Raw genomic sequence first — 27,686 nt, forward strand, 5'->3', positions numbered from 1 at the left:
CATGTAGGTCATAATTGAGAGTATATATAGAGGCAAGAATAAAGCCTATTTTACTCTTGTCAATGCCTTTCTAGTTCTTAGTCTTATTTCAAGACTTTCTAATCTTCTTGTCTTTGGTAATATCTATTCTAGTTTAATATTATATCATCTTTGAGTGAATTTCTCATTCTTTTGAGTGATACAATAGTGTGTTGAAGATTTCTTTCTTTGAGCTTCATGTCCTTGATAGTTTGACAAGAGTACTAACTTATTGTTCTTGTCTTCTTTTGGAAGTGAATAGATTGCTCCACTTCTATCATTATGATTTGAAAGTTAAAAATTATCAATCTTTAAACAAATTGTTTAATTTTCTAACACTAATATCTTCCTTAAAGAGAGTAGATTATCATTTTTTTTAGAAATTTTTATTTAATATTAAAAGTTGAAATTATCCTCTTCTAATTTAACTTGTGGATTTTTTAAGTTATTTAAAAGAGAAGAAAATATCATAGATGCTATACTTGGTGGAAGTGAAAAAAGATTTGCAACTCTTGCTAATCTTCAAGAACTTGTCAATACTCATAAGGTAGAAATTTCATGTATTTAGAGCTCCAACTAAGGAAATATTAATCCTATTCCTATGGAAGAAGTCCAAAGTCTACGTGAAGAAGTTGTACAATTGAAGGAAGAAAATAAATCAACATCACAACTAAATCAAGGAAGTTTTGCTTCTACAAGTACAATAAGGACAAGAATTAATATGCCCAAGAAGTTTGATGGAACAAGATCAAAATTTTGAAGATTTTTGCAACAAATCAAGCTTTATTTAAGATTTCATTCCTTCCAATACTTTGATGGATTTACTGAAGTTGGGTTCATAGGAGTACTTCTATGTAGAAGTGTTTTTTTTTAATTTGTACCATTCATTGAAAAAGATTCATAATTCTTTTATGATTTGAATTCATTCATAGAATTATTTATGACTATATTTAGAGAGAGTGATTGAGAAAGAGTAGTAGAGACCAAACTCTTATCTTTACAACAAAGATCATGATCAGTTGCTATATATGTTACTAAATTCCAAAACCTTGCTTATAACATAGACTAGAATGACAAAGCCCTTATCAATCAATTTTGATATGGGTTGAAAGTTAATGTCAAAGATTTATTATTGATAATGCCAAAAGTAAAATCATTAAAATAATTTATTGCTTCAACCATTACATGCGACAATTGATTATTTGAAAGGCATCAAGAACAAAGACTTGATTAGAAAAGAATAAATCAAGTAATGACAACATCTTCTAAGTTTTCAAAAAATTATTTATCAAGGTTGGAACTAATACAAATTGATATGGTACGTTTTAAATCTCTCATTGAGCAAGAAAAGATTCAATGTCATTCAGAGGATTTATACTTATATTGTGGAGAAGCTAAGCATATTGCTCAATGTTATTCAAAGAAGCAACAGAATCACAAAATGAAGAGCATTATTGCTAAAGAAGACAATGTATTGGAAAATAAGTTTCTCAAACTACAATAAAGACCGTGCAGCTATAATTATATACAATATCCAATAAAGGTCCTATTCTTCCTTCAAATCCCTCACCTTATTTTACAATAGATATATAATTAGGACCTAAAAATTGCAAAGTCTTTGCATTAATAGATTCAAGAGCCTTAGCCTATTTTATAGACAAAGACTTTGTCAAAAAATAAGAAATATGCTTAATCAAGAAAACTAAACCTATATATGTAGATGTCATAGATGATTATTTGTTGTCTTTTGAAGATGTTACTCATAAGATTTTTCTTCTAGATATAGAAATGAAAGATCATAATAGTGTGATAATATTTAATATAATAAGATTTCCAACCAATCTAATTATTTTAGAATTATCATGGTTAGAAAAATATAACTCTTAAATAGATTGGATTTCTTGTAATCTTATCTTTTGTTTGTAGTTTAATCCAAAATTTTGATAGTAAAGTAGAAATAGATAAGCATAATATATCCAAATCCTTATTGGTAGGTGTAAAAACTTTCATGAATATGGCAAAAGAAGGGTCATCTTTTGCTATATATGCCACATCTATTTTTGATGGTGAAAAGTTGTCAAGTAGTATTTCTAGCTAGTATCAAGATTTCTAAGACATTTTTGAAAAAAAAAATATAGATACTGTTTTAGAGCACCTATCCTATAATAGTACAATTGATCTACAAGAAAGAGCTTGACTACCATTTGGACTAATTTATAACTTATTGCAAAATGAGTTGGCTGTATTAAAAGAATATATTGACGAGAAATTGGCTAAGAACTTCATATGTCACTTAAAATCTCAAACAAATGCTCATATCTTATTTGTGAAGAAAATAGATTGGTTTTTACAGATGTACATAAACTATCAATGATTTAATAAGATCACCATCAAGAATAAGTATCTCTTACTTTTGATTTTAGAACTTCTTGACTATTTCAATTAAACAAAGATCTATACAAAAATAGATTTATAAGAAGTATATAATCTGATCCGCATTAAAAAAAGATATCAATAAAAGTCTACTTTTTGAATTAAATATGGATATTTTAAATATAATGTTATGCCTTTAAGACTCACAAATGTACCAACTACTTTTTAATATCTCATAAATGATACTTTTTATGAATTTCTTGATGATTTTGTTGTTTATTCTTTAAATGACTTTTTAATCTACTTTAAGAACATAAAAGAGCATGAAGTTCATGGTCATCATGTATTACAAAAACTTAGAGATACAAGATTATATGTCAAGTTAAAAAAGTATGTATTCTATACTTCTCAAGTTGACTTCCTAAAATACATCATTTCTAATGGAGAGCTAATGATGGATTTGAAGAAGGTCTAGACTATCATACATTGAAAGATTCCAAAAATAACAAGAAATGTGTAATATTTTTTGGACTTTACAAATTACTATTAGATTTTTATCAAATTTTTTTCTTAAATTATAGCTCTACTTATACATTTAACTTATAAAAACAAATTTGAGCAGAATAAAGAAGCAAAAATATTATTTGATGCTTTAAAAAAAGAGTTTATTTGTACACCAATTTTATATTATGTTGTCTTTTTTAAGATATTTTTTATGGAAATAGATGCATCAAATTTTGCCTTAAGTATAATATTATTACAAATAGAGCAGATGATAAATTCCATCTAATAGCTTTCTATTCCAAAAAATTATCAACAACCAAGATTAATTATGAGATCTACAACAAAGAGCTCTTTACAATTGTGTATTCATTTTTAAAATAGCGTCATTATTTAAAAGGCATGTTGAGTCCAATTACTATGTATATAGATCACAAGAACCTCGAGTATTTCATGTTGACATATATTTTGAATTATTGTCAAGCTTGCTAGAATATGTCTTTTTCAAGATTTGATTTCAAGACTATTTATTGATCCAAAAAACAATAAGGTTTGTCTAATACTTTTTTTAGACATTTTTATCTTATACCGAAAGAAAAAAATATATCTTTTGATTAAAAAAGAATGATTTTTTTGAAACCAAAGTATTTTTATCCTTCAGTAATAAAATCAATATTAACTATTGATTTAACTTTTATTAAGAAAATCTAATCAAATATGTCCTCTAATCTTCTTGTTCATAATAACAAGAATAATTCTTTTAAGACTTATAACACTTCCAAGTTCAAGCTTAAGAACAATCTTCTCTATTTTAAGGAATAATTATATATTTTAGAAGATGAGGCACAATGACAAGCTTGAAGAATACATAATTGTGCCTTAAATATCCAACTGCTAGAAAGTCATAATAGAAGATAAGCAATTGGATATTTTGGATACAACAAGATTTTAGAGCTAATATGAAGGGATTTTTGGTGGCTTCAAATAAAGAAGGTAGTCAAAGACTTTGTACAATCATATAATATTTGTTCAAGTTTCAAAACTCCTTGTCATTGGCTTTATGGACTTCTTGAATTATTATATATTTTGAAACAATCATGGTTTTTTGTTTCTGTGGATTTTATTATGGATATTCTAATCTCAAGTTTGTATGATTTTGTATACATGATAGTGGATTGTTTTACCAAAATGGTACATTTTGTACCATATACAAAATCTATCACAAGTAATGAAATGACTAAATTTTTTCTTGATAACATCTATCTCTATCATGGATTATCCAAAGATAATATATATTATGGGAGGACTCAATTTATATCAAGATTTTAGAAAATCCTTTCAAGATATTAAAGGTAGATATAAAGCTCTCTTTGGCTTTTCATCCTTAAATTCATGGGCAAATAAAACAGATGAATCAAGTTCTAGAGTAGTATTTGAGATGTACCATCAATTATCATCAAAATGATTGGAAAAATCTTTTGTCACTAACAGAGTTTGCATATAATAATTCAATAAATTCTTCTATTCAATAAATACCTTTCTTTGGCAATTATGATTATCATCAATAACTTGATATTTTTGACTTTTTAAAAGTTAATAATCTTGCAACAAAAGATTTGATAAATTATTTGTCAGAACTATATGTAACAATGAAGGCGCAGTTAAAAGAAATTCAAAAACAAAAAAAGATTAATGCAGATGCTTATCGTAAGAAACAACCAAAATTCAACGTGAGTGATAAGGTATGGCTACTTTTTTGCTATATCAAGACAACTAGTACTTGTGACAAGTTGGACTATTATAGGCTTGGACCTTTTTTCAATTAGTGAACAAGTCAATCTTGTTGCTTATTGATTAAATCTATTAGAATCTATGAAGATTTATTTCATATTTTATGTATTTTTTTTAAAGATGTATAAGATAATAAATATCTTGGAGAAAAGAAAAATGCCACCTCCTTCTATAGAAGTGAATAATAATCAAGAATTCAAGGTAGAAGAAGTTTTAGATTGAAGGCGGCACTAAAATATGTTATTATATCTTATTCATTGGCACAAATATGCTATTAGTGAATGTACATAGAAGCCAATAAAGAATCTTGCAAATGCAAAAAAGAAAGTTGAGGTTTTTTATTAACAACATGCATTAAAATTAATATAAAGAATAATAAATCTTTGCTATTAAAGAAACAAGAATTAGAGAAGATAGCATTCTATCTTCTATTCTTATTTGATATTTTTATGCATTTGTAACATTAAGGAGATGGAGAAGCAACAACCAACAGATTCAACTCAAGAGTTATCACTTACTAACTCATTAAATAGAACATTACAATTGTGACAACCTTCAAGATGATATAATCAAGATGAAAATCTTTAAGAACAATATGTCCTTCTTCAAATACATAGTGAGATATAATGCATTTAATATCACAACTTATGAAGAAACTTCCAATATTTGGTGATTTTATTAGAGATTGAAATAATTTGTGACGGTATTTCAAAAAAATTATTTGAAGGAAGTTATAGGACTTCAAGAATGATTAAATAACAACATGGTCTTTTTGCCCTAGTATGGTGTACTATCAATGTGTCACGGCCATAATCATGTAAGCTAATAATTACATATAGAAATAGGTAGAAGTAAGTAAAAGTAGATAAAAGTAAGTTAATTCTATAATATTTAATATAGAAGCTTCCTAGAAACTTCCTAGATGTTGCTTTGACTTCATAGATGTCTTTAATTGACTTTTTGGATTAGAAACGTGGTCAACAAGTTGGCCATGTGCCACACATGTTGTTAGCTTGAAGATCAAGCTAACTATGTGGCCCACACGTAGAAAAACTTGCCTTGTAAGTCAAGGCATGTGTCTTACAAAGTCAACACATATTGGAGGTCCTATAGAACGTTGCCACGTAGCCCCTAGTTAGATAGTATATATAGAGACAAGAGTGAAGGCTTCTTCACTCTTGTCAACTCCTTTCTTGCTTCTAGTCCAGGTTCAAGAGTCTTTGGTTTCTTGTCTTGTGGCAATAGCCATTCCAGTTTCCTTTTTTAATATACATACTTGTTTATATTTTGACTTATTATATCGAGATAGCCTTTTTGTGTATATTTTCCCTCATCGAGTCTTTGTCCTTGACAGATTGACAAGAGTACACTTACAATATCAGAGCTTTGTTTTTCTTGAGTAAGAGTGGATTACCCCTTTCTCTTGACAAGACATATGCGTATTAGAAGTTTGCGGATTACCCACTTCTAAACTGATATTGTTCTTAATATCTTCTTTATTATCAAGTCTTTCTTTTCTTTTGCCTTGAGCAGTATCAAACAAATTTTTCTTCTTAGTGTCATTATGGCAGAGCTTGTTGAAATGAAGAGTACAATGGCACAAATGCAAGAACAAATCAGGGAGTTAATGCTTGCGATGCATCAACTCAATTCACCAACACAGGAAAGAACAAGAATAGCAGAAAGTGGAGATATAGAGATGATCGGAGCTGCTTCAACATCTACAACAAATCACGTTCCTTCTCCAATTGTACAACACCCTGTAAGTACTAGAGAACCAAGAATTGCCTTACCCGAGAAATTTGATGGTACGAGATCAAAGTTTCGAGGGTTCATCAATCAAGTACAATTGGCAATTGAACTTCAACCGCAAAGCTATCCAACTCCCGGATCACAAGTCAGGTTTATTGGCACTCTACTTTCTGGTTCTGCATTATCGTGGTTTTCGTCTTTTCTTGAACAACGAAATCCAATATTGGATAATTTGGAAGCTTTTTTGGCGGAGTTTCGATCTATGTATGGTGAACACGATACAACTCGTGTTGCAACAAATAAGATCCAAATTCTGCGACGAGGAAATCGCTCAGTAACAGTGTATGCTTCACAATTTCGACAACTTACAATTGACATCAAGTGGGATGATGCTGCACTCATCAGTCAATTTCTTTATAGATTGCAATATGAAGTAAAGAAATTGATGCTCAACTTACCTGATCCTCAAACTTTGAGTCAAGCAATCGATTTTGCGGTAAAATGTGATAATCGATTTTTCGAATTTCGATCCGAAAATCATTCACGGGAACCTCAACGTTATTACTCAATGGCAACATCAACATCTGTGCCAAACGTACATTCGGAAGTACAAGACATTCAAATTGACGCGGTACGTTTTAAACCCCTAACTAAGCAAGAAAAGATTCGTCGTCGTCAAGAAGGATTATGTTTATATTGCGGAGAACCTAAGCACACTGCTCAACATTGTCCAAAGAAACGACGTAATTATAAAATGAGGGGTACGGCGGTCAAAGAAGACAACATGTCGGAAAACGGATTCGTCCAGCTACAATAGGGACCGTGCAGCTGGAACCTTGTACAATTCCTAATGAAGGTCCTATCCTCTCCTCAGAACCCTCTTCTTGTTTTATAATAGACTTATATTTAGGACCTAAGAATTACAAAGCCTCTGCTTTATTAGATTCGGGAGCCTCAGCATGTTTTTTAGATGAACAATTTGTTAAAAGTCGTAAAATACCTTTTGTACAGAAACCTAAACCAGTACATGTAGAAGTCATAGATGGTCGTCCCTTGTCTTCTGGAGATGTCACTCATGAAACTCAGCCTATAAAAGTAACAATAGATGGTCATGATAGCTACATAGCTTTTAAGATAATTAAATCTCCGTCCAATCCAGTTATTTTAGGTTTATCCTGGCTAGAAAAATATAATCCTCGAATAGATTGGAATTCGCGTAAACTTGACTTTTCCCAGAGCGTTATTAATAGTTCTACCAACTAAGTAAAAAATTATAACTCTAGTATAGTAAAACTTGTACTGATAGGTGCAAAAGCATTTATACACGCAGCAAAAGAAGGATCAACTTTTGCTATTTATGCTGCACCTATTTCTGAAAACGTAAAGACTTCAAGTGGCATTCCAAGTCAATATCAGGAGTATCAAGACGTTTTTGAGAAAAAGAATGCAGATATTCTTCCTGAGCATCGTCCATATGATTGTTCAATCGACCTCAAGGAAGGAACTCAGCCACCATTTGGACCAATTTACAGTTTATCGCAAGATGAGATGGCTGAACTCAAGACATATATTGACGAGAATTTAGCGAAGAATTTCATATGCCATTCAAAATCTCCAGCAGGAGCTCCAATTCTATTCGTAAAGAAAAAAGATGGATCTTTACGAATGTGTGTTGATTATCGAGGACTCAACAAGATCACAATCAAGAATAGGTATCCATTACCTTTGATATCAAGACTCCTTGACCAGTTGAATCAAGCTAAGATCTATACAAAAATAGATCTAAGAGGAGCATATAATCTAGTACGGATCAAAGAAGGAGATGAATGGAAGACTGCGTTTCGAACCAGGTATGGACATTTCGAATATAATGTCATGCCCTTTGGACTCACGAATGCACCAGCTGCTTTTCAACATCTCATGAATGATGTATTTCGTGAATTCTTAGACAATTTTGTCGTCTGCTATCTAGACGATATCCTGATCTATTCTAAGAACGTCGAAGAACATGAAATACATGTTCGTCAAGTATTACAAAAACTTAGAGATGCAGGATTGTATGCCAAGATGGAAAAGTGTGTATTTCACACTACTCAAGTTGACTTTTTAGGATACATCATTTCAAATGATGGTCTCATAATGGATTCTAAGAAAGTCCAAACAATCATGGATTGGAAGATTCCAAGGACAGTAAGAGATGTCCAATGTTTCTTGGGATTTGCCAATTACTATCGGATCTTCATCAAAGATTTCTCACGAGTTGTAGCTCCACTTACGTGCTTGACTAGTAAAGATAAATTCCAATGGAATCAAGAAGCGGAAGCAGCATTTGAAGCCTTGAAGACATCGTTTGTCTCTGCACCAGTCTTATATCGTGTTGACTTTTCCAAGGCATTTTTTATGGAAACAGATGCATCAGATTTTGCCTTGGGTGCAGTTTTATCACAAATGGGAACAGATGACAAACTTCATCTGATAGCTTTTCATTCAAGAAAAATCTCAGCAGCCGAGATCAATTATGAGATCCACGATAAAGAACTTCTTGCGATCGTGGATTCCTTTCAAGAATGGCGTCATTATCTAGAAGGCGCTTCTAGTCCAGTCACTGTGTATACAGATCACAAGAACCTCGAGTATTTCATGTCAGCACGCGTGTTGAATCGTCGTCAAGCTCGTTGGAGTATGTCTTTGTCAAGATTCGAGTTCATTATCACTTATTGGCCAGGAAAACAACAAGGTTTGTCTGATGCCCTATCTAGACGTTCTTATTTTGCACCAAAAGAAGGAGATGCAGCTTTTGAGCAACAAAAAACGGTCCTCTTGAAACCGGAGCAATTTCATCTCCGAGCAATAAAATCAACATTGACTGTTGATTCAACTTTTCTCAAGCAAATCCAGTCCAGTATGTCCTCAGACCCTCTTGTTTATGATATCGAGAATAATTCTTCTAAGTCTCATGATCCTTCTAAGTTCGAGTTCAAGAATAATCTATTATATTTTGAAGGACGTCTATATGTTCCAAAAGGAGAAGCATGTTTACGTGTTCTTCAAGCACGTCATGACTTTCCAGCAGCAGGGCACTTTGGATATAATAAGACTTTGGAACTCATATCAAGAGATTTTTGGTGGCCACAAATGTGGAAGTCAGTCAAAGACTTTGTACAATCATGTGATATTTGTTCAAGATCAAAAATTCCTCGTCATCGACCTTACGGACTTCTTCAGCCATTACCTATACCAGAACAACCATGGTCTTCTGTTTCTATGGATTTCATCACAGATCTTCCAAGCTCAAGATCTTATGATTCTATATTTGTGATAGTAGATCGTTTCACCAAGATGGCACATTTTGTGTCATGTACAAAATCTATCACAGGTGAAGAAACAACTAAGCTTTTCATTGATAATATCTATCGCTATCATGGATTACCTAAAGATATCATATCGGATAGGGGAACTCAATTTGTGTCAAGATTTTGGAGGACCCTTTTCAAGATTTTAAAAGTGGACATAAAGCTATCTTCGGCTTTCCATCCTCAAACTGATGGACAAACAGAGCGCGTAAACCAAGTCTTGGAGCAATATTTAAGGTGTACTATCAACTACCAACAAGATGATTGGACAACCCTTCTGCCATTGACAGAGTTTGCTTATAATAATACGGTACATTCTTCCACGCAACAAACACCTTTCTTTGTCAATTATGGCTATCATCCACGACTTGATACTTTTGATTTTTCAAAAGTTGATAATCATGTAGCAGAAGATATGGCAAATCGGTTGTCAGAGTTACATGCAATAATGAAGACGCAATTGAAAGAAGCTCAAGAACGACAAAAGATAAACGCAGATCTATATCGTAAGGAGCAACCACAACTCAATGTGGGTGATAAGGTATGGCTACTTCGTTGCAATATCAAGACTACTCGACCTTGTGACAAGTTGGACTATCGTAGGCTTGGCCTCTTTTCTGTTTCTGAACAGATCAACCCAGTTGCATATCGGTTACATCTACCGGAGTCAATGAAGATCCATCCTGTATTCCACGTGTCTCTTCTTGAACCATATAAGATAGTGGATATACAAGGAAGAAGACAAATGCCACCGCCTCCTATAGAAGTAGATAATAATGAAGAATTTGAAGTGGAAGAGATATTAGACTCAAGGCGGCGCTGAAATAAGCTGGAATATCTTGTTCATTGGCACGGATATGATATTAGTGAACGCACATGGGAGCCATCTAGGAATCTAGCAAATGCATTAGCTAAAGTCAAAGTTTTTCATCAACGACATCCATCAAAACCAAGATGAAAATCTCTCTTATAAAAGAGACAAGATTGAGGCAAGATAACATTCAATTTCCTATCCTTGTTTGTAACTTCTTTGCATTTGTGACACTAATTAGATGGAGAGCCAACAACCAGTGGATTCAACTCAAGAACCTTCGTTTGCTGACTTACCGGACGAGACATTACGATTGTCACAACCTTCAAGACGACGCAATCGAGATGAAGATCTTCAAGAACGACATGTTCTTTCTCGAATAGATGGTGAGATACAACTCGTTTGGTATCACGATTTGGGAAGGGACTCTCGATGTTTGGTGATTTTGCTAGAGGTAGGAACAACTCCTGATGGTGTTCCAAATATTCTATTCGAAGGAAGTTACGAAGGCCTCAACAATGATCAAATAACTGGGTGGTCTTCCCACCCTGGTATGGGACACTACCAATGGTTGAGAAGCCCTATCAATCATCTTCGAAGAGAACAGAGATCAGAGTATGTGGCGAATACAATTCGTCGCATCATAGATTTCCTCAACATATGATGACCGCTCCTCGTAGAACTCGTCTCTAGAAGGGGGGGTAATATCACGGCCATAATCATGTAAGCTAATAATTACATATAGAAATAGGTAGAAGTAAGTAAAAGTAGATAAAAATAAGTTAATTCTATAATATTTAATATAGAAGCTTCCTAGAAACTTCTTAGATGCTGCTTTGACTTCATAGATGTCTTTAATTGACTTTTTGGATTAGAAACGTGGTCAACAAGTTGGCCATGTGCCACACATGTTGTTAGCTTGAAGATCAAGCTAACTATGTGGCCCACACGTAGAAAAACTTGCCTTGTAAGTCAAGGCATGTGTCCTACAAAGTCAACACATATTGGAGGTCCTATAGAACGTTGCCACGTAGCCCCTAGTTAGATAGTATATATAGAGACAAGAGTGAAGGCTTCTTCACTCTTGTCAACTCCTTTCTTGCTTCTAGTCCAGGTTCAAGAGTCTTTGGTTTCTTGTCTTGTGGCAATAGCCATTCCAGTTTCCTTTTTTAATATACCTACTTGTTTATATTTTGACTTATTATATCGAGATAGCCTTTTTGTGTATATTTTCCCTCATCGAGTCTTTGTCCTTGATACAATGGCTGAAAGGATCTATCAATTATTTTCAAAGAAAACAAAGATTAGAATATGAACAAACATAATTTATTGCATCTTGGATTTTTTCAACATATAATGACAGCTCTTTTTAGAACTTGTTCCTTAAAGAGGGTGTAACATCATGGATATACATATTTATTGTAATATTTATCTATATGATTAAATAGAAGTAAGTAAAATTAGATTTTTTTCATAATATTTTCTAAAAATGCTTCCTAAAAACTTCATAGATATTGCTTTGACTTTACATATGTTTGTAATTGATTAATAGGTTAAAAAATTAATTAATAAGTTAATCATATATTGATATCTTGCAAAATAAGGTAACTATGTGGCGTACATATAAAAACTTGCCTTACAAGTAAACATACGTGTCTTGCAAAGTCAACATGTTTTGAAAATCCTATAGGACATTGCCACATAGTTCCTAATTAAGAATATATATGGAGGTAAGAATGAGGCCTTCTTCACTCTTGTCAATGCCTTTTTGGTCTTTAGTCTTATTTCAAGTCTTTCTAGTCTTCTTGTCTTAGACAATAGCTATTATAATTTAATATTATATCATCTTTAAGTAATTTTCTAATTCTTTTGATTGACACAAGTTTGTATTGAGGATTTCTTTCTTTGAACTTCATGTCCTTGATAGCTTCATGTACAAATGGTTTTTATTAATAAAGATATGATTTTGTAACATGCTTCTTATGGTAAATACCTCCTTTAATTTTTTTAACAATTATTACTTAAAATCACTTGGATAAACTAACTTAGAGCTTAAGAATATTGCTTCTTTTTATACACAATTTAGATTAAAAAAATTTAAAAATGACTTTAAATAATTTTTTTATGTAAAATTAAAATAAAAAATAAAAAATAGTATACCATGTCCACACATATAAATAGAAGGAAAATAAATCATATTTTTTTGTAAGCAATCACTTTATATAACACATGATAAATTATGTTCTAATATGAACAAAAAGCAATACAATGAGATTTTTTACATGGAATATTTATAAGAATTTATTTAGAAGATAACATGAATATTTGATCATATGAAGCTTCTGTTTAATATGCTCTTAGTTCTTTGCTAATATAAGGCACTTAATTGAACATTCATCTTATTAAATTTAAAACTAGTGATGTCTTGATAAGTATTATTTTGCTAAAGACTTAACTTTGATGAGTTTGCTTAGCTTTGGTTAATTCAAGCAAAGAAAAAAAAGAGAAGTCTGGAATCTATATTGATAAAAAGAAGAGATGGGACAAAATCCACATCAAGACATAGAAGAGGGAGAAGCGAGCAGAGACAAAGAAGAAAAGGAGAGGAACTATCTATGCCAAGATGAGGAAAAATGAATTTGGATGAGTCAATCACGAGTCTTACGTGTTATTATAGACATAAAGGTGTGCATATAACAACTTAAGGTGTGTTTATAGCATGAGAGTTTAAAAAAATTCTATAATTTTTAGAATAGAATTTACATTTTTTTTATAATTAATACTAATATTAAATATTTTATTTGATGTTTTAAAAAATATAATTTTAGTAGAATTTTTTTGTATTATATATATATATATATTTTTAAGAACAATTAACTAATAATTTAATATCATAGATAAAATAAATAATTTTTATATGCTAAATCAAAATTATACTAAAAATATATATAATTTAATTATTATTTATTTTTATTATTTTAGAAAAAAATAATATATATTTTTAAAAATAATATAATTTATATTATTTTTTAAGGATAGAAAAATTATAACTAATACTAACATTAATTTTAAATTTTAATTGTATATTTATTGATAAATATACATTTAATTTAAAATTTGTAAAGTATTTGAGTGTCTTTATATGAAAGATAGTATTAATCTTGTTACATTGCAATGAACATGACTACAAATAAGCTTCTCAAAGAATTAGTATCTTTAGCTAATTAATAATAGAGAAATAAGACTCTTATATATATATATATATATATATATATATATATTCTAGTAACTATCATCAAGTAAAAAAGATTAAAGACTTATAAAATATTTTTAAAAATACAAATAAGGCATTGATAAGAATTGAAGATATCTTTAATCTTGCCTCTCTTTACATACTAGAGAACAAGAATATTATGTAGAAGCTTTATGAGGATTCAAGGCTTATGGAGCAAATCATTAAGTTGCATGATGATTTTACAATATCTTCTTAAAATTAAGAAACTTTATTTTAAAAGTTTTTGTAGTCAAAAGATTTACAATTTGTTTGGCAGTTTTACAATATTCTTCTAATAAATAACTTAATGTAATTTAAACAAGGATTTTAATTAATTATATTTTATTTGATTTTAAACAAAGACTTAAAATAGAAAATTTGTCGAATTGAGCTATTAAATATTAAAAAGTGAATTTTTTAAATTTATATAAAACAATATATATATATTTAAAATAAAAATGATTATAATTATTATTTTAGAATTTTTTTAATGTGTTCTTAATTGCACACATTATTTTTTCATATATTTGCAGAACGCTACATTTTCTTATGTTATAAGCAAATAATATAATCAAATAATCAAATTGTCTTAGAAGAAACCTACACCCTACAAACTATGCAAATAATGATATACTCACTAAATATTCTATTCTAACATTGATGACTTTCTTGCTTATAAATAGTTTTGATAAATACATTTGAATTAACAATATGATCCAACTCAAATCATATCTTAATGATATCCTTTTACCAAAAAGTATCTTTATTAGATGCCTTCAATTTGCTTTCTATTAGATGTAAACAGACTATTGAAATTGCTTTAATACAACAATCTCTTGCAACCTCCATGAAAGAATTTATTTACATTGTTGTGACCAATATTATATTCATAATTTGTCTATTTATAAACTCCTTCAAACTATACACAAAATGAGTCTATCTCTCTACCCTAACCCTAATCATAGCCCTAATTCTATTATTTCTATTATCACCATATGTTTAATTTGCCCTTTCTTGTCTATCATTGTAATCTAAGTATCCTTCATACTCATGTGGTATTGATACTTATCCACCTTGTGTTTTTGTATTTGAACTTCATAAAACCCCACTTCCCAATGTCTCTGTTTTTCAAGCACACTAAAATGCTAGAAACAACCCCATCTTCTCACTGTCAAGTGAAACCCTAGCTTAAAACCATGATCAGGATATGGAAAAATTAGGGTTTGAGCAGGCAGGGTACAATAGCAGAGGGCTACTCAACTGAGGCATGGAGATGAATCAATACAAAAAACAGGGTATTTAATAATCATGAAAGTTTAAAATTTGAAGCAAGTTAAATCAATTTGGAATCCTTGTTTGTAAAATATCCCTGTTGGAGAAAAAATAACAATTAAATTAGTCGAGTTGTAGAAATTCTTCCTGTGAACAAAAGTATCATGTACATTGACTGCTGTTATGTATAATACAACGAAAAAAAAAAAAACAAAAAAAAAAAAATTGAAGCAAAAGTGGTGGTTGAATTCAAAACAAGTGGTTGTCCCAGAATGTCATAATATACTCAAACATTATTTTTGCAAAACTTTGCAACTTTACAGAAGAGATTTTATCTTTTAAGACAAGATTAGGATAAGGAAGCCAAATAAAAAATAACAGAAAGAAAGAAAGAAAGAAAGAAAGAAAGAAAGAAAGAAAGAAAACCCACCGAAACAGAAAGAGCTGTTTGCGATGCAATATCTGCCCGCCCCCCCTGGTTCCCCTAAGTTCCCATCCTCCGTTCCCAGACATTGGATTAGCGGCTACGATTGTATCCGATCAACCTTGCAATCCGACGGCCCGAGATGGCGGAGCCAGTCGATTGAATAGGGAGGTTTCTGCGACACAATTCTACGAGTAGCAGTCTTCTCACTGCTTTCCTTTGTTTGGTGGGCTAGTTATGGGTTCGTTCTCCACAGCCATCGCAAACACTCTTGTTCCATGTTTGCGTCGTTAGCGAAAGAGACGGAGTGTTCTTCTCAACAGACAAAGCCTCATTATCTAGCAACTGGAACTGCGCAATGGGGTTGTATAGGAATAGAAGGGGCTGAGTGCCATGTGCCCAAGATAATGCCAGATCCTCTCACACCCAGTGGGAGGATTGCAGCTTTTCGGTGTGGGCTCTGGCTGCACGCTCCCTACCCTCGTCGTCGACTATCACGGGCCCTCCAACCAAATCTCAACTCCTAGCGCCGGGAATCATTCTTCGAGGGAGAAGGACACGCTCATCACTCGCAACTACTACTGGGGGATGTATGAAAAAGCGTCACTCGCCGCTGGGATCCACCCAATGTGGGCAGCCTATCGCAGCTGCCTCAGTCTCATCATGCCATGGCCACCCTCACCCAGATGCAGTAGAAAGTAAAACAAAAAATAAAAAATCTGAAGAATTGGAGTATTGCCTTCGTGCTGCCTAACTTCTGGGTTTTGCGGTTTCCTCGAGTGTGGTTTGGGGCTTGACAAGATCGAGAGATCAGCAGTCGTTTGATTGCTTCACATGCATTGTCTGATCCAAGGAGGAATGGAGGTGGTTTTGATGTGAGCGGAAGGGAGGCTTTGGGTGTGTGGGATCAGCGCGGGAGGGAAAAGGATTTGGGAGAACCCGGAGCGTTATGCGTAATAGTCTATGTTTGTAGATTGGTTGTGATGTGTAGGATGTAGGATTTGTTGTCGAGTTTGGTGCAAGCATCCATCGAGATGCTGGCGTTGGATTGCGTGGGAGTATTGGCCCTCCGCCATGGCCAGGGTGGGGCAGGCTTACTGCAGCGTCTCGGGGTTGAGAGACCCGGCGTGTTTGCACAGCTGGGGAGGGTGTGGATGGGAGCTGTGGTGGGGGCAAGGGTGGGACTTGGGAAAGGGTGGCGTGGAAGGTCGACGAGCACCGGGGTAGAGACTCTTGTGAGAGGAACAAACAGGGTTAGCGGAAGGGGAAGAGGGAGGAATAGCAGGGTAGAGAAGGTTCGTGTGCAAGCTGTGGCGTCCGCTTATCCGCCCATTGCGCAGACTGAGAAGACTTTCCGCTTGCCCATCGATTATTACCAGGTGAAGTTTTGTAAGTTATGTTTTTGTTTTTGTTTTTGTTTTTTTTGATGCACGGTGTTGCATCTCAGTGAACGTGGACGAGGTTAATGGTTAGGGTGGTCGAATTATCTTTAACAAGGGTCCTCCTTTACAATAGTCGGGTGAGAGTGGGGTTTTCAAGGACGGAACCTTTCTCTGTTACGTATAATTTAGTGGAAGAATGAAATGTTGTTGTAACCCTACCGCTGCTGCAAGCTTGGATATCCAAATCTCGTAATTCTTTGCAGAATGAACACAAATCACATTCAGTGTACTGATAATTGGTGTCATGAGTTGTAAGTGAGCTTGCAATTCAATCAGCTGCATTATCTTCCTTAGGTTTGAACTTCGTCCTTCGTGTTCAGTCATCATTTAGGATGATGTTCATGCCTACTTTGAATCAATCCGGACCCGCGTTACAGTACTTGTGAGTCTTTGGGACTGAAATGAGACTGCAAGACGATTAATCCCAAACCTCTACCCTGATGTGCTTCTCAATTGCTCAAATAGCTAGCTCTGGCATTGGGTGTTTTGCCACGGTTGTGGGAAGGAATTGTTCGAGCGTCGAATTTCAAGTCGGGGGGCTAACAATGGTATGACGGCAGATTTTGGGAGCTGAACCACAGTACCTGGCAGATGCTATAGTGCGTGCATTTGATTCGCGCATTGATAACTCCCCACGGCTCGGATTTAGTCAACAGGCACTACTCGCACGGCTCGAGATTTTGCGAGGAGCACGTGATTCACTTGTGGATCCCGAGATCCGGGCAGAGTATAACCAGGGCCTGGCCGAAGATGAAGCGGACACTCTTATTCTTGACGTTCCATTGACAAAGGTGAGAAGTTAGTACTTTGCCGCTGCTCCGATACAGTCTACAGGTTTCTGTAAACTTGTGTTTCTTCCAAATCCTGAAAGAAAGAAATACTTTATCCTGCTACAAATTTTGTGCTTGGGGTATCAATCCCACGAAGCTTAACGGGATTTGGTGAAGCAGGTTGGGGGGGCGCTATGTCTGCTCCACGAGGTTGGCGAAGTAGAGGTTGTACTGCAGGCAGGTCAAGCCCTCTTAGCACAACAAGAGGACCTTCCTAAAACATTGAACCGTGACGTGGTGCTCGCCATGGCACTTTCTTATGTGGAGCTGTCTCGGGAGGCAATGGCCGAATCGCCCCCAGCTGTAGTGAAGAGTTGCTCGTTGCTAGAGTCTGCTTTGAAACTGCTGAGGGTTCGTGCCCAAATTCCCCTTCCCGGCTATTTGAAAACGAAACTTAATGTGCTTGAAAAATATCTCGCTCATTGTATCGTCCTAAAAATTGGCTGTGCAATTGCAACGTGAGTCAACATTATTTCCCTCTCCTGCATTTGGACCCTGTACCATGGCAATGTTGAACATATGAGACACTCTCGAGTGTGCTTGTGCAGGAGGAAGGTGGTAGAAATTTGGCTACAGACTTGCAAGAGCAGATCGAAGGAACGCTGGATGAGTTGTCTGCCCGCTGCATTTTGGAATTGCTCTCCCTCTCCCTCGACAAGGAATACGAGCCTCAGCGTCAGCAGGGGCTCGAGGGATTACGATCACTATTGTGGTCCGTAGATGAAGATGGCAATAGCCCTCCCTTGGGTGGGTTAACTCGTGAGCAGTTGATGAAGGAAGCATTTTCGCTTATGACTGCTGCAGAGCAGGTATCTTATCTTGACGAAGATCCCTTTATTTCATTCAAGTGCACGAAGTTGGCTACAAGGAGAAATTACCAGCTCTGCAATTTCAAGAGCATTAAACCCCCCCCCCCCCCCCCCCCCAAAGGCCAAGGCGAAGGCTAGGGAGGCTTTATCCTGTGGGTTGCTTCAACAAGGCACTAATTGTGGAATGTGCGGCATTGCAGGTTGCCCTTTTTACAGACACGCCTAGCAATATCCCTGCTGACAGCTCTGAAGTGTACTCAGCAGCACTGGCATATGTGGCTGAAGGGTTCGTCTCGAAGTCGCCGCGCTTGATTCAAGAAGCTGACGCGTTATTTCTCCAGCTCCAGCAGGCCGATCCATCCCTGGCCGACGGTGAAACTTCGAACTCTCCCGAATTCTCCTTCGAGAGAGGAATTTGTGCTTTACTGTTGGGAGAGGTTGCCGATTGTCGAGCATGGCTGGGTCTAGAAGACGAAAAATCGCCCCTACGCGATCCCTCGGTCGTGAATTTTGTATACTCGTACTCAGAAGAAGGTGAGGAGAATGACTCACTACCTGGTCTATGTAAATTACTTGAAGGATGGTTGACAGAGATGGTGTTCCCTAGGTGCAGAGACACTGAATCCCTTCGTTTCAAACTCACCGACTACTTCGACGATCCAAGTGTACTCAGCTACCTGGAAGGGCTTGAGAAGGGCAATGGGTCGCACATGGCTGCTGCTGCTGCTATAGTGCGCATTGGAGCAGGAGCGGGTGCTGCTTTGAATAATGTGAAGGCCACTCTCAAGAGAGTATTTCCTATGGGCAGAAGTAGTGAGAGCACTACAACAAGCGATGTACTAGATAATCCGGATGAGCTTCCTAGACGGGAGTACCATAAAGGCGCTGATGGCGATGCTCGATCTCCAAGTTTGAATAGTATTGCAACAGGTTTCGAGGATGAGAACTGGGAGGGCAGCGAGGTAGTGCAAGACGAAGGCAATTCAGTGAAGGATACGAAATCACCTCATAATGTCCCTGTTCGAGGAAGCTTAGGATTTTTTCAGATTGCCTGCGGTGGTCTCGTTCTTGGAGCTTTGATGATTGCAGGATTACGCTACCTTCCTCTAAAAACCCGACCAGCTCACGCTCTTAAACCAAGCACTCCTACCGTTTCCAGTACAGGTATTACGTCTCATGTGCTATCATCACTAGCTATGACTATTTGGTATAAACTAGACTGTGTGGATTGTTCAGTAAATTCTTATCTCGCGTTCATCTGGCGTGCGTGTCCCTATTGGTACTGCTTTTATCATTCAAGTGTGAAAAAGGATCAGTTGTTAGTGTAGAGAACATTTTAAAACATTTTAAAACCAGTCGAATCACAAAAGCGTGGGATGAGATGATTGTTGAAGTATGTTAAACAGTGTGATGGGGTGCACGTCGTGAAGGGGTTAGGAGAACGGAAGCTTTAGAAGTGGAGGTTGTCCCCAAAATGGATGCTAGGTTGGCGGAAATTATGGTTCGAAGATGGCAAGCAGCTAAAGCTCGAGCACTTGGTTCTGCTCATGATATGGCGGCTCTTCCTGAGGTATACCCTTACTCTTGCAGTAGATCTAATAATGAATCTCACAAGAATGTGTCAAGTTGTAGCTTATTCAATTGAAATGACATGACCTGTTGTGGTCGAGCAGGTGCTGGAGGGCGAGATGCTGAAGAGCTGGACAGACCGTGTTAGTGACGTCAAGAGAAATGGTTGGTTTTGGGAATACACTCTCCTTGGTCTTCACATTGATAGTGTAACAGTAAGTGACGATGGGAGGCGAGCAACTGCGGAAGCCACTTTGCAAGAGGCAGCCCGCTTGGTGGACCGCAACAACCCTGACCACAATGATTCTTATAGAAGCACTTACACTACGCGATATGACCTCCGGCATGGCATAGATGGTTGGCGAATCAATGGAGGAGCTGTGCTGCGTACTTGATTCTGAGATTTTCATCTCCGGATCATGTTGACTTGTAGGCAGATCGACTAGTTGCAACCCTTGCATGCTACGAATGAGTAGTCTTTTTGGATATTTTGATCCATCATGCAGCTTTGATGTGAGGGAATACTGTGCTGTAATGGATTGGTTGAAATGCTACAGGGAGTTAAAAGAATGCTAATTGTACTTAATACTAATCTTTCCATCGCATGGATATTACTTCACTAAGTGAATTGGGTCGCTTGTTGGCAATAGGTCAAAGTAATGTACACAGGTGGACAAGTTTATATGTAAATTTTTTAAGTACTCTATATTGTATGTGGAGTCTAGCACTGTAGTATGTGCTTGTGTACATTCTTCTTCTTGAAATGCTCTTTTGGAATTGTGTCGAAATCTTGAGCTAAGAGCTGTAGCGGTGCTAAGTTGCTCGAGTTTATAGATCTCTGCAACTTGGGTTGGCCGATGTGATAGGAATTAACGATGTCAAGCTGGACAAAGGCGGTTATTTTAACAATTCGGTATTAGTTTTGGGGATTTTTTCTCCTAACCACAGGCCTCCTGGCAGCTCTGGAGATCGTACGAGAAAACTGGCCAGATCCCCTTCAGTCTGGATATGGTGTAACTACCCTGAAACATTTGAGATACACCTATTCTAATTGTAACTAAGATGGGATTTTTGACCTCAGAACACATTTGAGTTCCACATTAGATGTACACGCAGTGCATGTAAGATGCTGGTCATCGTAGATTCGATGCAGAAGGATCAATACTGACGTCAGTAATACCGTTAAGATTCCGTGCCTTGCTTTTGCGAGATTTGTGAGGATGATTCTGGGCACCGTTGCTGGTAGCAGCTCATTTCTCTTCTTTTTCACTGATGCGACTCAGAGTGTCCACTTAAGCCGGCATTGGTTCCTCATTTCTGGGGTTAAGTTAGATTTGATTTCACTATTAATTTATGCTGTGATTTTGGACAACCACCTTTCGCTCTTTATAGCTGCTTGCTTTGTTCAGTTGATCAAAGCTGAAATCGCCTTCTGTGTCTAACTGCTTAATATTGTGTCATTTCCCTTCGTAGGCTGTGACAACAATTTGATCGCAATACATTCATGTACTGCTTGCCTGTGCAGCGCAATCTCACCAGGGATTTCAAGGTCTGCAGGATCTATTGCACCACTTTGAGCATTCAACCCAGCAACCTCTTTTACTCCTTCAACTTCTAAGGACTCACCAAATGCACTTGGAAAGGAAAACTGAAATCACATACACACACAACAGACGGTGCACGGAGACTCCGATTTGTAAGCACAGTATGGTAACACTGATAAATACTTTCTACAACTTTGAAGTGACTCACAAGAATATAGACCCTTGAAGACTACAAGATGGGCCTTGCAATAGTCGGCATTAGAGCAAAAGGATTTCTTTCAATAAAATGGGAGTTGAAAATTGACTTGGATTATTTAAAATTTAGTTTTTGAATACACAAGTGATGTTTTTAATGAAGAAAGAACTATTATCACCAAAATATATTGGAAGAAAAAAAATTTGTTCTATTATTTATTTTATAATTAATATTTTAGTACTAAATATTAATAATAATGCTACTAGGCTTGATGAACTATATATGAACTATATTACATTTTTTCTAAAGTTATATCTTCTTGGTTAGATTATAGATTTGAAGTGTTATTTTATTTGAAATAAAAATGTTTTTTTTTTTTTTTTTTTTTTTTCTAACATAGAACTTCTGTTAGGATTTATAAGATAATTATAGACCTTCTATTAGATTACAACCATTACCACTCTGTTATTTTGCACATGCAAATAAAGGTAAGAAGTTTTTACTTAACAATAATTAAACACTTGATCAACTATTCTGTTTTGTTTTTGTTTTTGTTTTGTTTTGTTTTTATACGTGATTTGACTATCTTTGTTCTAATTTCTTATTGAATTTTTTTTTGGCATCGTATGTTTTAATTGTCCAAATTTCACATTGACTTTTAATGCTTCATGAGGGGTCACAAAAAAAAAAAACCCAATATATTATCATGTTCTGCATAATATCTTTTTACTAAATATTAATAATGAAAATTTAAGAACGTATATCAACCATGGAAAATAATTTTGCATCTTTAAAATAAAATAAAATAAACACACACACACACACATTAAAATCATGTTATCAACCAAGTAGCAATAGAATTCTTAGTACCCAAGAAGTTTGAAAAGGTAACACGAGTGTCATAATATGAAAAAAAAAAAATCATTTCTAAATGAGATTAATCCCCAAGACCCACCTGGATCGATTAATTGCATGAAGCCCAGGCCCTTTAAGAACTCTGGCATCGGAACACCCTCCGATCCGTAGTATTCGACTATCGAGATGGATCCTCCACACTGAGCATCACTACAGAAGTAACGGCAATTGGGATCCTTTCTTCCCAGCTCGAATTGGACGCTTACGATTGACCCACGCAGAACCAAATCTACGGCCCACATGGCTCCGAAGTTCTAAAGAGGGTCATTCTTGGTGGGGTCGCGCAGTTGCCTTCGTTGTCGAGGTTTAAGAATCTGATCGCGCAATTTTTCTGGTTCGCGATCGTTGCAGCGTTCGATTCGTGTTGTCCCTGACAGAGCTGCTTGAAAAGTAGCTTCTGATTACACGGGAGCGACGCTGTGGTTGAGCTAAGAAGGTGGGTCGAGTTTGATCAGTGTCGTGTTGGTGGAATTCGTATGATTCATTTGATGAGTTTCCTTGCAGAATAGGCGATTCTACGCAGTGAGTTGCTTCAGTGTGGAGCGAACCGAGAGTTTTTGAGCTCTGGTCAAGGTTCAGTGGGTGATTGCAGATTGAGCCACGTTAAATTTTACGCTGTATGTGATGCAGGGACAAGTGTCGTTGAGAGCTTCAGTGCAGGAGAAGTGAGCTTAGTTGTTTTGCATTGGAGCGATTGCTGGAGTATCGAATTTTTTCCGTTGGGGTTTGAGAATGGGGTGCAGTAATGTCGTAACTGGGGTGGTGAATTTCCTCATGTTGATGCTGTTGTTGCCGATAATCGGGTTCGGGGTTTGGTTGGCGAAGAAGCATGATTCTGAGTGCGTGCGGTTCCTGCAATGGCCGGTCATTGTTCTGGGAATGTTTGTTCTGGTGGTTTCAATGGCGGGACTCTTTGGGTCCTGGTGCGGGAACAGGCCTCTCATGTGGACTTACCTGTTCGTCATGTTTGTCCTTATTTTCCTGCTCTTCGTCTTGACACTTCTTGCATTCGTCGTCACCAATTCTGGAGCAGGACGAGTTGTGTCAGGGAAAGGATTCAAAGAGTATAAGCTTGGAGATTACTCCAACTGGTTGCAGAAGCGGGTGGATAACCCTTTATATTGGTCCAAGATTAAGAGCTGCTTAGCTGATGGTCAGGTGTGCAGCGATCTATCTCAGTATGCCACAGCAGATGTCTTCAATAACGCATCTCTTACCCCTGTTGAGGTAATTTGTTCCCCAGCATTGCAGCATTTCCTTTCTCAGCTTTTGCTTCCAATTGATTGACCCCGAAGTACTTTGGTCCGAAGTTTTAAGATAAATTGTTTTCGGACCATCTGTGTCGTGGTAGAATGTGTCGGAATGTATCAATGCAACACGTATCGTAGGTTCTTCATCTACCATCACACCCACTAGTGTGCTGATGTAGTCTCTTAGCATGTGATTCAAGTTTTCCACGAAAAGTTGATGGTGCTCACGTAGACCAACACGACTAACAAACAACTACGGATGCTTGTCCATGTGTTTGCAAAGTCTGGATGCTGCAAGCCAAAATCAGACTGCGGGTACACCTTTCAGAATGCCACAACCTGGCTCGGAAACTCATCAGGGAGTGCAAACGCTGACTGCCGAGCTTGGAGCAACACCCAAACCCAGCTGTGTTTTGATTGCAATTCATGCCGAGCTGGTGTGCTGCAGAATGTGAAGTCCAACTGGCGCAGAGTCGCAGTCGTCAACATAATTGTGCTTGTGTTCATAATATTCGTCTATTCCTGTGGATGCTGCGCTTTAAAAAGCTCTAAGCGAGAGCAAGATAATTTCAAGTACAGGTATGGATATGCTTAGTCCCAACTAACAACCAAAACATATACATATATATATATGTGTGTGTGTGTGTGTGTATAAATGGCTACCAGTAGCATCAAACGCCTGCAGGGTTTTAAGCCATACTTACACATGAGGCAACACGCTTCTGCTAAAGATTGGGCCAATCGTCCTCAACTTATCTCGGTACCTTTAAGAAGGACGCCAAACGAGTCCCGCATCGAGTTCACTCCGGATCCGCAATTCACAATTCTGCTTCTGTTGGAGATGTGGTGCGATCCTCCATGAATTTGTTTAGGTCATGTCTAGTGCTATGACTATTTTATAGAAATATCTGGGTGCACATGCTTCACAGGGAATGATGCTACGGCACATCTAATCAATGACAGTGCTGATGATCACAATAGAGACTACACAAGGTGATAAATCGATCCAAAGCTGGGATATCTGAGAGCTTATCAGACCCTTAGTATGCAATTCCGAAATCTTAACTGAATGCTCAAGACTCATCCGTTCTTTCATTTTGTTCAAAGTCAATAGAATAGCTTCAACAAATGTAAATACCTTGGTTTTATGGTTTATCTCAAAAATGTCGAGTGGGTTCCACTGAATTGAGTACAAAGTGATGGGCTGATGTGAGAGTTAAACTTCAGTGGTGCTGCTTTACTTATGTTAACTCTATACTGAAATGAGTGTTTAGATTGGTGTAAGAATAATGTATTTATCACATATGTGAAAGGTGTAAAGTTTCAACTTGTATTGCCAAAAACGGCAGCTCATTAACATTGTTGTGTTCGTTTAAGATAGACAGATGACCATTCATTCCCAACTAAGTCATGTAATGAAGCTAATTAAGAGGATTTTGTAACGTCATTTGTAGCATTTATTCTAATTCCGTAAACCAATTTGATTTTAAGTTGTATAATGTATACATGATATGTTTGAACATCATATCATTCAGCAAGCTTTCTTAAGTTATTTAGAGAAATTCGTTTTAGAATTGTATAACACATGCTTAAATTGATTTAAAAAATATAATACTTCAATTTAATGAACAATATTTTCACATACGTACATGTTTCAAAATTCAACATTACTTATAGCATTTATTTGTCACTTGCAAACAAGACAAATAGTTAAATCATAGCTTTGCCTTTGAGATCAAAATCAACTTTCTATTCTTATTTTTGATGTATTTATACTATATTTTATTGTACAATATTCTATACATATACATTAAATATCAAAACAAAATTTGACAAAACATTCTTATAAAGACTTGTAATAAAAAAAAGTAAAAAAAAAATCTTCATCAGGATTTTTAAGTATAGTAAAAATGTAAAGAAATAAAAATATGTAAAACATTCTTAAAGCATGAAGAAGGAACAAAACATGTTCACTACAAAGAAAGAAAATATTTATAGCTATTTTAAAATTTGGTATATATAAATATATATAGAGAATTATTTGCAAGCCATTTGAAAGTAGAAAGATGTTATTAAAAATAAATTTACAACATTTTCAATACTTAATTAGAGCACAATAGCTTTATCTACATCTAACATTATAAAACTTTATAAGTTACTTGGTTAAGTTTATTCTTAATATTATAAAAAAGTTTAATTATTTTAGTTTTAATTGAGATATTTAGTTGAGAAAGAAACATAGTCTTATATTTTGTCAAAGTAGAAGAAATATCTTGGTGAAGGTGATGGCTCTTTGCTTGATTGTAGTTGACCAACACCATTAATTATAATGATGTCATCTTTGTAATAACTATGCTCTAATAAGAGTTTTTTCACATTTCAATAATATTTTTATTTTTTGTAGAATTTAACTTTTGTAATAATCAAGTTGATTAGGTGTGATTCTTCTTTTAATTTTATGCCTACCTTTCAAAAAAAAAATTGGTAATATATTTGAAGTAGTTCTTTATTTGCTTTATATAGAATTTATTTTTGATATTAATTAATATATCAATTATTATTTTTAAAATTAGATTTTTTTAAAGTCAATTTATTATTTATGTCTATTATATAATGTGCAACATTTTATCTTATAAATTTGTTGTCTATGTTCATTATATAATGTGCAACATTTTGTCTTATAAATTTATTGTTATGAATTTTTTAAATGTATAAATTTATATATAAATGAGTTTAGTCTTTGATGGACCTTAGATAAATAACCTTGTTGACTGAGATATCTTCTACTTTATGATATATCAAAGTATAAATAAATTTTGATCGCTTGAGCAAAAGAATTTAGAAAAGGCTCATTAAAGTGATTAAATGAAAAAGATTTAGATGAAAATATATTTAATTTCATCTAAATTTATTTTCATCTAAATCTTTAGGAGTAATTTTTATATAAATATTTTCATATAAATTTATATATAAAAAAATATTTTTCACATCAAGTAGATAAAGTTATATTGTTTAAGTAATCTTAGCAAAAACATTTTGAAATTAAATTTAACAATAATAAATAAAGTTTGTATATAGTCTATGTCTTCTACTTGTATAAAAGTCTTGGTTATTAGTTGGGGCTTATATTTATCTATGGTTCTATTAGCATAGATTTTGATTAAATAAAACTATTTATAATTAATTGATTTTTTGTTTGGAGGTAATAGAATTAATTTTATTTGTAAGTAAAGATTTAAACTTTTAATTTATGGTAGGTTTTCATTTATATTCATAAATTCTTTCTAAAGTAATTTATAAGATAGTAGGAGCTTATAATAATACATATACTAAATTAATTTGAGATATTTTTTTATGTTACCAACAAAATGTTTATGGTAATGGTTTACTCAAGATTGTTTCAATAAATCTTTTGAATTTTTGAATCTTTTGTTGAAGATTAGACAATATTGGTGGTAGATTGCTATTTTTTTAAGTAGAATTAATTTAGTTTTTTCTTGAGATAATTCTTATTGATTATTTTTTAAAGAAAATTATAAAAAAGACTCTAATAGATTAGTAT

The 27,686-nt window shown here is 34.9% G+C and overlaps 2 protein-coding genes across 3 annotated transcripts; both read left to right on the forward strand.

Moving 5' to 3' along the window:
• The first annotated feature begins 15,775 nt into the window (after positions 1 to 15,775).
• Positions 15,776 to 20,925, forward strand: LOC112274290 (protein ACCUMULATION AND REPLICATION OF CHLOROPLASTS 6, chloroplastic). Its single transcript, XM_024503637.3, has 7 exons — positions 15,776 to 16,948; positions 17,572 to 17,802; positions 17,962 to 18,192; positions 18,390 to 18,650; positions 18,851 to 19,814; positions 20,081 to 20,220; positions 20,324 to 20,925. Exons 1-7 carry the CDS (start codon positions 16,604 to 16,606, stop codon positions 20,612 to 20,614), a joined length of 2,463 nt encoding a protein of 820 aa, XP_024359405.1. The 5' UTR covers positions 15,776 to 16,603; the 3' UTR covers positions 20,615 to 20,925.
• Positions 20,926 to 23,146: 2,221 nt separating this feature from the next.
• On the forward strand, positions 23,147 to 25,309 carry LOC112274071 (tetraspanin-8). Of its 2 annotated transcripts, XM_073529750.2 has the most exons (4): positions 23,147 to 23,310; positions 23,505 to 24,101; positions 24,408 to 24,703; positions 25,054 to 25,309. In XM_073529750.2, the coding sequence occupies exons 2-4, from the start codon at positions 23,607 to 23,609 to the stop codon at positions 25,058 to 25,060; spliced, it is 798 nt and encodes a 265-aa protein (XP_073385851.1). In that variant the 5' UTR covers positions 23,147 to 23,310; positions 23,505 to 23,606; the 3' UTR covers positions 25,061 to 25,309. The 2 variants fall into 2 exon arrangements, with proteins under 2 accessions (XP_073385851.1, XP_024359002.1); XM_024503234.3 differs by having other exon boundaries at positions 23,149 to 23,310; positions 24,408 to 25,309.
• Positions 25,310 to 27,686: the final 2,377 nt, after the last annotated feature.

This window comes from Physcomitrium patens, chromosome 21 (assembly GCF_059467195.1).
Source record: "Physcomitrium patens ecotype Gransden chromosome 21, ASM5946719v1, whole genome shotgun sequence".
In the NCBI taxonomy this organism is placed as follows: Eukaryota; Viridiplantae; Streptophyta; class Bryopsida; order Funariales; family Funariaceae; genus Physcomitrium; species Physcomitrium patens.

Coding starts and splice junctions, on each gene's coding strand:
- LOC112274290 (XM_024503637.3), top strand. CDS start 16,604: ATGCTGGCGTTGGATTGCGTGGGAGTATTGGCCCTCCGCCATGGCCAG. Junction 16,949..17,571: donor TGCCCATCGATTATTACCAG/GTGAAGTTTTGT, acceptor GTATGACGGCAG/ATTTTGGGAGCTGAACCACA. Junction 20,221..20,323: donor ATATGGCGGCTCTTCCTGAG/GTATACCCTTAC, acceptor GTGGTCGAGCAG/GTGCTGGAGGGCGAGATGCT.
- LOC112274071 (XM_024503234.3), top strand. CDS start 23,607: ATGGGGTGCAGTAATGTCGTAACTGGGGTGGTGAATTTCCTCATGTTG. Junction 24,102..24,407: donor CATCTCTTACCCCTGTTGAG/GTAATTTGTTCC, acceptor GTGTTTGCAAAG/TCTGGATGCTGCAAGCCAAA.